The sequence below is a fragment of the Balearica regulorum genome, chromosome 1, assembly GCF_011004875.1.
Source record: "Balearica regulorum gibbericeps isolate bBalReg1 chromosome 1, bBalReg1.pri, whole genome shotgun sequence".
Taxonomy (NCBI): Eukaryota; Metazoa; Chordata; class Aves; order Gruiformes; family Gruidae; genus Balearica; species Balearica regulorum.
The window spans coordinates 14,595,199-14,608,578 of NC_046184.1; the positions used below are offsets into that span (position 1 = coordinate 14,595,199).

General features: G+C 38.0%; 1 protein-coding gene across 2 annotated transcripts in view; it reads right to left on the reverse strand.

The window, feature by feature from the left end:
- The window catches only part of ORC5 (origin recognition complex subunit 5), a 74,406-nt gene that overhangs the window by 43,141 nt on the left and 17,885 nt on the right, over positions 1–13,380 (reverse strand). For both annotated transcript variants that reach the window (XM_075738068.1, XM_075737992.1), the window contains exons 8-12: positions 13,292–13,340; positions 12,644–12,734; positions 10,378–10,430; positions 8,100–8,212; positions 3,552–3,599 (exon numbers count right to left, since the gene is read on the reverse strand). In XM_075738068.1, coding sequence (XP_075594183.1) covers positions 3,552–3,599; positions 8,100–8,212; positions 10,378–10,430; positions 12,644–12,734; positions 13,292–13,340 — 354 coding nt within the window. The remainder of the gene's footprint in view (positions 1–3,551; positions 3,600–8,099; positions 8,213–10,377; positions 10,431–12,643; positions 12,735–13,291; positions 13,341–13,380) is intronic.

Consider the following 13,380-nt stretch of genomic DNA (forward strand, 5'->3'; position numbering starts at 1 on the left):
TAGGATATACTTAAAAAGAACTATACTTCTCATTTTTCTTAGCAGAAAGCATTTCTGAACTTCCCCAGCTGCTATACAAATGAAGCACCTTCAGTTGTAAGCTAGAAATTCTGATACAAAACAAATCCTAGACTGAAGTTGAAGCAGATATACTAGACAAACACTTTTCCAATAAAAAACACACCAACACATTTGATCTTCTATCAGGCTGACATCTGAAAAAGCATACTCCTGCAAAAGCAGCTCCTCCAGGAAGTTCTCTCACTTGTCACTAAACTGGAAAAACACTGTTCCAGGGCAACCGTGCAAAGAAAACCAACAAATTCTGCTGTTATCAGCAACAAGGCAATTAACAGAATGATAAAGTCAATTTTTTCCCCTCATTCACAAGATTTACTTTTTCTAATTAAAAAGCCATAGCCTCTGGACTGAACAGAGTTAAGAATCAAAAAACAGATTTTTACCCTGGCTGTACCTAAACTTTTAAGGAAGGGTTTATTTCATCTAATGTTAGCTTCCTGCCAAATAGGTATGTACAGCCAAACTAGTTTCCCAAGTTCCCATTATAGCCAGCAGAAATCTAATCAATATAGTTTATGGTGCAATTCATCCGACTGAATGTAGAACCTACTTTAGTGTGAGACAAATCACACCCTACACTCCAATGACTGCATCGACTAGCTCTGCACTGTCTATAAAAAGACACTAGCTTAGATATAGGCACCTACTTGGAGTTAGGTGAATCTGATCTGTAAATCAGTCTTTAGACAAGCTTCTCTGACAGAAGGTATATTGATATAAGCTGTCACACCAACTGAAGCAAATAAGCTTTTATTTGTAACACTACATATGTAATCCTTTAACCCTATATTTCAGTTTCCCCCATCCAGGGAGGGAGCATCCACAGCTTCTCCGGGAAACCTGTTCCAGTACCTCACCACCCTCACAGGGAAGAATTTCTTCCTAATACCTAATGTAAATCGACCCTCCTTCAGCTTAAACCCATTACCCCTTGTCCTGTCACTCCATGCCCTTGTAAACAGTCCCTCTCCAGATTTCCTGTAGGCCCCTTCAGGTACTGGAAGGCTGCTCTAAGGTCTCCCTGGAGCCTTCTCTTTTGTGGGCTAAACAACCCCAACTCTCTCAGCCTGTCTTCATAGGAGAGGTGCTCCAGCCCTCTGATCATCTTCGTGGCCTCCTCTGGACTCGCTCCAACAGCTCCATGTCTCTCCTGTACTGGGGCCCCCAGAGCTGGACGCAGTACTCCAGGTGGGGTCTCAGGAGAGCGGAGTAGAGGGGCAGGATCACCTTCCTCGACCTGCTGGTCACACTTCTTGTGATGCAGCCCAGGACACGGTTGACTTTCTGGGTTGTAAGTGCACACTGCTGGCTCATGTTGAGCTTTTCATCAACAAACACCCCCAAGTCCTTCTCCTCAGGGCTGCTCTCAATTCATTCTCCACCCAGCCTGTAGTTGTGCTTGGGATTGCCCCAACCATGCGCAGGACCTTGCACTTGGCCTTCTTGAACTTCACACGGTTCACACAGGCCCACCTCTCAAACCTGTCAAGGTCCCTCTGGATGGCATCCCTTCCCTTCAGCACGTCAACCACTCCACACAGCTTGGTGGTATTGGCAAACCTGAAGTTTTATGTTAACTATATTTGATTTGCTAGGATTATGAAGTTATAAGTCTCTTCAAAGTAACACTAATTTTTAATAAAACAAAGAGATGCAAGAATTAGATCATTTGCAATCTTAGAAGTCTTTCCTGATTATGGAAGTTACTTGTTACAGTTGGACAACAAACCAAGCTGCTTTAACTCCACACATGTCTAATGATGCTTTCAGATTATCAGTTCAATGCATAATTTGTATGGTAAATGTAAAGTCTACAAAATAGAATTATTCTAATTAAAGTAAAAAATTTAACTGAAATCTTACTCATATTTTTGACCATTAATTTTGTTTTCATTACATTTGGTTGAGTTACTCATTTACAGTTCTTTCCTGAGTACCTCTTTCTGTTCTGTTTTTGTACCTACTCAGTAGCATTTAGTTTGTTGCAGGAACAATAATAAAATGAAAACCAATTTATCATTAATGCAGGCACTTCTGAACACTAAGTAGTGAACTCAGTTATAAGTCCATTTAACATAAACAGTGACTCAAGAGAACAAGCTCTATGGTACAGATAAGGTGATCACGACCTTCGTATTTCTTCATCAAATCTCTATTTTCTCATTTTTTTTACGTTCCTAGCTGTTCCCATCTCCCTAATTGTTCCTGTCTCATCATCCAAGTTGGAAATCTATTGCCAAGGAAGAATGAAACAAAATATCTTTCTTGCAGAGCATGCAAGGAAAGAACAACATTTCGATCTAAGATACAGTAATTATCCATTCTTCTGAAGATTATTTATCAACTAATTAAGACATGGAGATATTTCAAGAATACAGCAGTCCTGAAAACAATTAAATGCTCTGGAAGTTCGCAGGAGTTCATGTGCCATGGAGCAAACACACATAAGGGCTATGTGTACAGGACATAGGCATTCAGAGACTTCAGAATTCTTAAATTTACATCAGTATCGACCTAGCAGTGCAACACATTGCACTGTTGAAGTAAAACTGTGCTCACTGACCTTTTCACATGCAAAACTTGTGCCCCTACAGGAATAAGAGAACTTGGAAAAAAAGTCTTTGGATTACCAAGGACTCTGTCCTCCTGCAGGGGCAGAAGAAAAATTAGGGAAAGGCTATATGCAGGATCAGAAACAAAGGATTATTAGGCTATCATATTAAAATTTTTCTCATTGTTTACACTGCCTGTACCATAGAGAAGAAAAGGATATAATGATTGTTTCAGCAGAGATTTAGTGCTGTCTGTACTGCTCTTCATTTACAGATTTATTTAAAAATAAGGCAACAAGTTATAAATGTTAAAATTTTATTTCTCTTTCTACATTACAGTTATAAATACACATATAGGTATTTGCTTTTCCTAGCATATGACGCCTCTGTCAGTAAAAACTGGTATAGCTCCCATGAAATCAATGATACTTAGCTATTTATAACCATTAAAAGGTTAGTTAATAGTTTGCTGGAATCCTACACAACAGACAGGACTGCAAAGTTTCCAAGCCTCAACACACCAACTTAAGCTCTTATATCTCACTGCACCACTGGGAATTAAAGTGACTTGACTTTCAAAACTACTAACGGCTTATTACTCTAACATCTTTGAGAGAAATTCTGATAGCTGGCTTTTCCATGTATGATGTCCTTTAGTTAGCTTTATTAAGCACATTTTCTTACACGCAAAAATAAGGCTTTAGGAGAAAAATTTATGCTACAATTACATTTCAATGAAATAAAAATGTGTGTATCATACAGAAATTAGTATCATACAAAACAAATGCACCAATAATTATTTATGCAATTCTGTTGTTTCTACAGTAAACAATGAGGCAAAACAAAATACAAAACCAGCAGTACAGTAGAAAGAAAGCATTTGTTGCCAAGCTCAGCTTAGAAAGATAAAATCCATACCTTTTCATGTTTCTTCATAAAGTTGGTCTTCCTAATTTTCCCATGATGCTGTAAACAACAGACAAGAGCAAATATTGTATGTAAATTATTTCATGCTTCTTCTATAGCAAAGACAGAATCAAAACAGTCAACAAAGAATTGTATGCTACATATGGCAGTGCACTAGTCTGGCTCTGCTTCCTTACTACACTTCCAGCATTTGTCTTTATGTTACTAGCAATCCTTCTTATTAGAATTCCTAAAATTACACTTGCCTTTCTTCTTGCTTCATTGTGTCCCAAGTGGTGCAAAGCCAAAAACCAACACACTAATAATTTTTTGTAACATGCATAAGGTTTTTTTTCTGATCTAATGAGGGACTGATGAGAAAAGGCAGTAAAAATTTGTTTTTAATGTGACTTCATGCCACCATCCTCCTCCTACCCTCAATCATCTAATGAAAAAGACAGATGCTTTATTTCTTCCTTTTTCCAGAGAAGTTAAATGATGGTCACTTCATTTTTAAAATGTATCCATGCATAAAATCCATTTGAATTTACACCTTTTATCTGTTCCAGTTTAGAATCTGGATGGTACGAAAGCTGGCAGAATGACAACCAGGAATTAAATCAATACAATACAAAGATAGTTCAAGGTGCAGGAGCTAAATGACAAACAGAAAGGAGGAGGGTGGGGGGGAAAGGAACATAATTTAAAAAGGTGCAGCTTTAAAGCAGCCTTAAGAAAGGAAGGACTGTCCAAAGAAAATAATCAAGTGTTCTTGGATCTCAACTGAAAATACAAGGGCAAGACAAGGACAGAAATACAGTAAACAAGATGTTACAAATGAACAGGTAAAAAAAAATTAAAAAAGACAGAGGCACATGAAGGATGACATGCATAAATGATGCAAAATTAGTGGAGAGGTACAATTATAATATTCTTTAAACATAGTTAAGTGCTATTTCTCAAAACATCACCCAATGAGTTCTTCCACAGCCTTGAGAAGTGTACCTCATTAATAAGTATACCTCATAAGCTTGCTCAGTGAATCAGGGGGAAAATATCTCAAATGAAGGAATTATTTTTTCATTATAATGTTTAAAATCTTGTACTTAATATTTGTGGAGCTCAATACTCAGCCACGTCAAGATGATCTCAGTAACTGTGCCTTTTCTTGCCTGACTTCTGAAGAGCTTTAATACTAGACAGAGCTTTAAGTTTCCTTTGCATAATTTGCCAGACTAAAAAAATCAGTTCATTCAATTAATACATATCACAGATATTTAGAGCCAGTAAAGTAATCCTTTTATCATGCCTTTGAAAAGACAACTGTGGTGATAACAGAGACCTTTTGGAGGTGAAAGTGATCAAGCCCGAGGCTACACAGCATGCTAGTGATGGATCACAACAAACTGCACTCATGCATTTTAAAGGTTATGCTGGGATCTCCATACGGTATATATGAATTATATCAAAAGTGTTTCAAAGCAAGTGAGCAGGTGCCAGTATTGGGTTTGCATGGCAAGGTTTTGGTAGCAGGGGGCTACAGGAGGGACTTCTCTGAGAAGCTGCTAGAAGCTTCCCCCATGTCCAACAGAGCCAATGCCAGCCAGCTCCAAGATGGACCCACTGCTGGCCAAGGCTCAGCCCATCAGTGATGGTGATAGTGCCTCTGGGATAACAGAGTAAAGAAGGGGAAAATGTTGCTGCACAAGAGCAACAGCAGCCAGAGAAAGGAGTGAGAAGCTGTGAGAACTCTGCAGACACCAAAGCCAGTGAAGAAGGAGGGGCAGGAGGTACTCCAGGTGCCTGAGCAGAGATTCTCCAGCAGCCCCTGGAGAAGACCATGGTGAGGCAGGCTGTCCCCCTGCAGCCCACAGAGGATGATGGTGGAGCAGATATCCACCTGCAGCCCATGGAGGACCCTACTCCAGAGCAGGGGGATGTACCTGAAGAAGGCTGTGACCCTGTCCTGTGGCCCCATGGAGAGAGGAGCACAGGCTGGAGCAGGTTTGCTGGCAGGACTTGTGACCCTATGGGGGACCCACGCTGGAGCAGTCTGTTCCTGAAGGACTGCACCGTGTGGAAGGGACCCACGCTGGAGCAGTTGGTGAAGAACTGCAGCCCATGAGAAGGACTCATGTTGGAGAAGCTGGTGGAGGACTGTCTTCCATGAGAGGGACCCCAGGCTGGAGCAGGGGCAGAGTGTGAGGAGTCCTCCCCCTGAGGAGGAAGGAGTGGCAGAGACAAGGCGTGATGAACTGACCACAACCCCCATTCCCTGTCCCCCTATGCCACTGGCAGGGAGGAGGGAGAAAATTTGGGAGTGAAGTTGAGCCTAGGAAGAAGGGGGTAGTCGGGGGAAGGTGGGGAAAGGGGGAAGATTTGGGTTTATTTCCCATTACTCTACTCTGTTTTGCTTGGTAATAAATTAGATTTTTCTAAGTCAAGTCTGTTTTGCCTGTGATGGTAATTGGTGAGTGATCTCTCTCTGTTCTTATCTCGACCCATGAGCCTTTCATTCTATTTCCTCTCCCCTGTCCAGCTGAGGAGGGCAGTGATGGAGCAGCTTTGGTGGGCACCTGGTGTCTAGCCAGGGTCAATCCACCACTATGGCCTATTTCTATGCAAGCACAAAGAAACATATGAAATTCAGAGCTAATTTTCCAATTAGTTTTTATTCCTGTTTTCTATTAAAATGATAAAATGGAGACTTCACATAGATTGCTATTTTTTTGTTTTAAAGACTACCTTTCAAAACCAACTTTGTATTTTTCTCTCAGTCTGCTTCAAAGCTCTTGAACTTGCACCGCTGCCAATTATTACTTCCTTGCTGTATCAGGCTGTTAGCATTCCAAGCTCCCACAAACTGTGACTTTATCTTTAGCTGTAGTATAGCCTACCACGTATACCAGCAGTGCAGATTCACAGCTTGAAGACCATCTTTTTGTTTGCATCCCTTTTGTCCTTAGTTAAATCACTCCAGAAGACATTTTTCTGTAATCTGCTCTGAATCTCATCACAAACCTGATAAAACCGTATTCTATTAAACACTCAACTTGAACATCCCCCTCCAAAAGGGTTGGTTTTGTTGGGCTTTGAGATGCAGCTATTTCTGAAATTTGCCTTAGCACCTGATGAAGGGCTAACTGCTATCAGATGATACATGTAGCAAGAATGGTAACTTCTCCTGCTTCACTAATTCTTGGGGAAAATACTTAATATCACTGATTGAAATACCTTCACAGTCCCTGTTTCAAATACCTTAGAAGCTCGTGTTTATTTTACAGAAGTTTAGTAGGATCATGTGCAAGAGTAGAAACTAACTGGAGAGATACTAAAAAAGGAGAAAGGAAAAAAAATTGAGAAGGTTGTTCAATGGATGCAAACAGGAAAGATGTGGCACTTTTTGATAACATGCTTTTACTGACTTGACTCTTGTAAGCTTTCCTTTTTCTTAAGTTCTAACACTGATATGGAAAAATCTGGGCAAAACCACTTCTTCAGCAAATAAATTTCTTACAAAGTAATTGCTTTGGCCAAGTGAAAAGAACAAAGGTTGCGCCATGTTTAAACTAAAAAACATACTAGTATATCATCACTAGGAACTTCAGTAACTTCTCAAAACATGTACCTGCAACATTTTTTTTTCAGGAGGGAAGAAAACAAGCGAATTTTTACAAATTTGTCTCATTCTAATTTTCTCCAGTTGTTCATACCTATCATGAATACCACACACATGCATACAGTAATATATATTGTAATAATGCAGAAAACATTGAAGTTAGTAAAATGCATAGAAAGCATAATTGCCCAATCTCCTTTATGATACCTGTCTTCCTCCCTACATTTTGTCAAATTAAGACCTCAAAAACAACACAATGAGGCAGACTTGAAGAGCATGAAGGTGACAGGCTACAAACTATGGCACCACGTTTGTTTGCAGCATGACTACAACATAGCCCAAAGAAAACAAGAAAAAGAATTTCAACCTGTACATGGCAAGAAATTACAGAAAACAGGGTTTAGCCCATGATTTGGTAGTAAGAATTAACACATCCATCCTAGAACATCCATTACCATCATTTCAACACAACATGTGCCAGCTAACAGAAAAACAACTGTTTGGTTCTGTTTCAGAAGCTTAAAATTGTATAAATAAGTTAACAATGCACTGTGTCATTTTACCTCATTAAAGGTTAATGCAGTTCTGGTTTGTACCTTACTCTGGAAATTTAAGTGTGGCTTATACCTAAGGGCACTGCAGGCGCTCCACTAAAATCTTTACAAAGTAGAGCTGTATCAACTTACAAAAACAAAGTACAATACTTGTGCTTTAACAGTGCTATGCGTGTTTTGAAATGAAGAGGAAATTGGGTTTATTAGACATTAATAATGTCTAAGTGATCATTAGCAATCACAATACACAATCTACAGAACAACTTCTGATGAAATCAAACAAAACACACACAGAAACAGAGCTCAAAATGAACGGTTGAAGTTTGAAACTAGGAAATTCAGTATGCAGGAATCCAGTAAACAGCACGAAGAAAAAAATCTCATTACCTTAAGAAAGAACCTCTTATCTGTCCTAACAGGATTGTAGGAGGCAAGGTAAGCAGCTATTAGAAGAAATTTGGAGTAATAAGGAAGTTCCACATGTGTATGTGCAGAAAGTCCTATAAAATAAACAGTTTATGAGTCACCAAAACCCACTCTGAACATCCACAAACTTCAAATTAGACTTGTTTGCATTCTTCTTTTCCTTCTCTCCTGCTACTATATGAGCATGGCTACTTTCTTAACCCCACCAGCAGAGATATAAAATCAGTGAAGGGCCAAGGCATGGCACGAAGCTAAACAAAACTAACATTCTGAACTCTTTATGGACTCATCTCAGAAACCGTATTTGAAGCATCAGAGATTCATAAATCACTAAGGTGTGATCTCCCCATAAAAAAATAATAAAAAAAATATTCCAGGCTACTTTCATTTAAAGTAATTTTTCTAGCAACAGGGCAGATTAAGAGATGTATTTAAATACAATGGTAAAGCTTTTCTCCAAGACCCAACCTTCAGACTGCTCCAGACTGTGCCAGGAGCTCAGTCAGGAACAGGCCCGGCATGGTGGAGAAAGAAGCAGTGTTGCACTTCTGAGAAACAGTTCAGTATCTCACAATTTTTACCCACTGTTTTATTTCCTACAGAAAATATTTCCAAAATTTTAAACTTGATCCAGTTGACCTAGCCTGTTACATGTATACTTCATTAAGATTAAAGTCTCACACATTAAAACACACAAGAACTACGACCTAGTATTTTCCTTCCCTCTTTTTACTTTTACTTTGTATTTTTTCCCTTTACATTCCTCTGCTCTTGTCACTGTAGCTTATGCATATGAACAGGATGATCAAACCACCTTACTTCATCAGTTGTCTAACCATACAGACCACTAAAGGGTCTCTCTTGTGCCGCCTTTGCTTACAGGTTTTCACTTCAATGGTTTCTCATTCTGTGAAGTACCCGTTACCATTATGCTTTAATCCACAGATATCAGCAAATAAAGATCAAGTAATTAAGCATGTTTAAAAATTAAGATTCAGACCCCTCAGTGAGAAGCATCCTAGATGACAGCTAGCAATAATTTCCTCTCACATAGGCACAAAAGGAGAGCAGTTTTAGTTTCATTTACAATCAAGAGACTATTTTGTATTGCATGTTAATTACAAAATGCAACACCAAATAAACTCTTACATACAGACAACTTAGTTTAATACAGAAATATCTGTTTCTGCTACATTCTTCTGGTCTGCCAATATTGCATCACGCACTGAACTATTTGCTTAATTACATCCACAGTAAAATTTATTACAACTGCTTTTTATGCATGTTATTATTAAATGATGTTTACCAACCAGGCAATTTTTCCTACTACATAAACCTAAAAATCCTAGAAAAATGTGCTTTGAATAAAATTTCCCTTTTTGGGGTTGTCAGGTGCAAAAGTATTTCATGGTCATCTGGGCACAGCAAAATGGCGTTTAATACAAACACTTTGAATCAAACTCCTTTGGTCAACAGTATCAAAAAATTAAACGCTGATTACAAAGCAAATATTGGAAACAATCTGATAATTGCAATTATCTTAAGACAACTGTAAAAAGTGGCTCTTTTACGTACTATCTAAAGAAGAATTTATTTGTCATGGAAGAAGTGTTCCCAAACTAAGAACTGGTCAAAAGACCACGACCAACTGACATCACCAGGAAAACGTTCTAGTCTTCCTTCCTAAATTGTACATGAAGGCCAACAGATACATTGAGATTTGACTTTCAAATCTGCTTGAAGTATACAACTGACAAAGCTGTACTCATCCAAGGAAAGAACAGAAAGAGTTCTTGCAATTCTGACATTTCTTTGCCAAGAAATAAGGACATAGGACACCTGTTTTGTTTATGAAAGTGCTAATCCAGTGTAATGCATCAGGTGTAACATTCCCTTCTACCCACGCAGATAGTTGGCACACAGAGGTTTGACCATCAGTAGTCAGGCCATTCCTTATCCATTCTTACATTAGAAATACTGATTTAAAGAAGTCTGCTTTTACCCATAAAGGACCTTTAAGAAAGATTACTCCCAGGATATATGCTAGGGGAAAAAATACTAACAGTCCTTTGTAGAACACCTTCTCAAAAAACATGATTAACCTGAACTGTAACTGAATGCTAATAGGTAGCCTTGTCTGTATAATTTCATTCACACATTATCAGATAACAACACCAAGTCAATCTGAAAAGTACACATTTCATGTTACAAGCCCCTACAGAGTTACTGTATTTGATACCTTTCAACTGCCCGGGTTCTCCGTCATCACGCTGTAAGCGCTCCCACTGTGAGCTGAGAGACAGATAATGCACATATATAAAGACCAAGTATTTGTTAGTCTTTTAGAGAAAACTACCTGCTTGGTATACGTAAATTTTAATTTCATGACGCTGGCTAGGATACAGTTAGTAAGAGAATAATTAAAAAAATACAAGTCTTACTCCCTTGCACGTAACTTTCAATTATGTGCAGACTACACATATTTGAAAAAAATGCAGAAAGTAATATTATAAGAAGGTATAAAAGTGAGTACAATTGTAAAACATCAATTTCTTTCCATCCAGCTACCATCAGCAAACAAATATCAATAGTGTTCTAAATTTCAAGAACAATGCAGAATTGGATAAAAAGTAAAAACACTGATAGTTTTAATTTTTTTTTTCATCTGCTTAATAATTGTTTATGCTAGTGAGGACAGTATTATAATTACTTCATAATGTAATTTTGAAGTCTACGTAAACCACAAAGCAATATTGATTCTTCACTGAAAAACTTTGAAGAGTTCAAGACAGAACATTTTGTCAGTGAAAAATGTCTGCAAGTAGCTTGGTGTTTTCCTAAACAAGAGAAAAAAAATTCACTTAAACTCTCCTCAAGGAAAGAGATTGTTAGAAATGTGATGATTTTCATTCAACATTTTGTATACCACAAGGGGATAAAAAACCAGGTTTGTTAAAGCACCAGTAATTATTTTTTAAAGATCTTTATGAATAGGGTTTACCAGCCATAAAACTTATGAAAACAGCTTAATGAGAGCTGATGTAATACAAAAATATAATGAATGATCAACGAAATTATCAATGAGCAAAGTTTTTGTCCAATGTCTATTTTACAGGTAGAAAAAAAAAGTTGTATTTTTATCTCAGTTCAGGCAGCACAACAGCCAATTCCAAAGTTCTACTGCTACAACTTACAACTTGAAGAAAAGCGCAGAGTAATCACAGTTCTGTGACCAGAAAAATTGATATGGTCATTTTAATTCCTCAAGCATTTACTGGTTACACAGAAGTAAATCCTAGAACTATTATGCAGAAAGCTGAAATTTATAATAAAAAACCCACTAAAGCTCAAATTTATAACCAAAGAAAACTGTAAAGAGGGAAAACTAGTTATTTGGAAACAATTCATAAGCCATTTCATATTATAATCTTATATTACACCCTAATTAGAGTAGGCAATTACACAATATAAAAAGTCAAAAAGATCCTGAGTAGACTGTGTAATGAAGATCAATATTGAATATAAATACATATTTGAGGCAAATAGAATAATTCCTCATTGTACAGTGAAGTCTAGTTCATACACAGTAAAATCAATTCTCCTTTTGAAACTTTTCCAAAACATTTAGCGAAGATGTCTACCATACACCCAGGTTCAGTTATCAGAACACTCAATGGCCTCAATGACATTCAAAGGAAAGAAATCATTAGGTTTGTATCAAGATAAAGAAACAAACGCTACTGAATTCTCTCTCTTTACATGGCGTAACATCAGAATCACCAATATTAATGATGGAGAAGACACTGAAGCCAATTGCTACCATTAAAAAATGAACAGCACCACCTTTTTTCTAGCAGTCTGACAAATTAAGAAATAAACAAGGAATCTAAAACCGTATCAAGAGAAACTCAGCCCATTAGCAGGACATCAGTTTTTAATGCTGTCAAAAATGATAATTCCATATAAGGAAAATTTTGCCCTTAGACAAGAAAAGAAGCGGTTAAAAAGCACAGCAAACATACAAACCTAACTCTAGTAAACAAAGCTAAGGAATACAGATGTTCAAAATCTGTAACGTCTCCTAAGAATTTTGAGGCATCTTTGCATGCATCTTTCATACCATCAACTTTACAAGTGTGTTTTCAACTGTGCCTGTATATTCCAGTGATGGATTCCCATGCTTGGCAGTTCCACACGTGACAAAATGGATCGACATGATCATCAGTGAAAAAAAAGAAAAGAACACAACTTGCTGCCACTGCTTTACTTATTAAATATTTTATATGCTACAAATACCATTTTGTGTAAAAACTTCCTCCTGAGATACCTTATTTCTAACATTATATGGCAAGAAAGAAATGCACGCTGAAGAGAAAAAAAGATTCTATCTAGCAAAAAAGAAACACTAGCCATGAAACATAATTGAGGGAATAAATATTGAGAGAGGAAGCTTGTTAAAAACAGCAACATCAACGAAACAAACAAGCCCTTGCTCCCCAAATTACCTGGATATTTCCCGGAGATAAACAGTCTGCATTGCCTTCTTCAAATGAGGTTCAATATTTTTCCAGAGTTTGCGGGTGTCACGTTCATTTGCTGCACCAAACCAGAATCAACTCCTTTAAATGTTTAACTCACAGAACACTAGAACTCTATCTCTGACACTTGAACAGTCACAGGCATGACACAGTAAGTCTAACACCCTGTGTGAAATGCTGTATTAGGATGATGCACCATCATCACTCATTTGCAAGCACATGCTACTGCGCAAGGCCGTTTCTCTGTGGTTGTTCTGAGATACTCTGGGACAGTTTGGCAGAACCTCTGCTCTCATTTTCTCCTCTTAGCCTTGACAGAGAAATGACTTATCTCGTTGCTTTGAGGAAATCCTGGCCATTGAGTGAGGAGAAAGATTTATAGGGAGGAAGCAAGTTTTCACAGTATTTCCATCTTATTTCCATAGAACACCACCAACAAATGTCATCTACTCCTGCTACAAGCGCGGCCTCCTGGGTGCAACTGGAATAAGCAATGCTGCTGTGACCAGAGAAATAGTCACAACATAACGAGGATCAAAGCAAAGTCCTCCACAAAACCCACAGGAGGGTACCTGCACTCTCATACACCTGCTCAAATTAAAGACAGAAGCTTACCTTCTCCTCTGACCACGGGTTCACAGTATTTAGAAAAATTAAGCACTGCCTACAGAAAGTAAAAAGTACAACATATTAAAAAGATACAA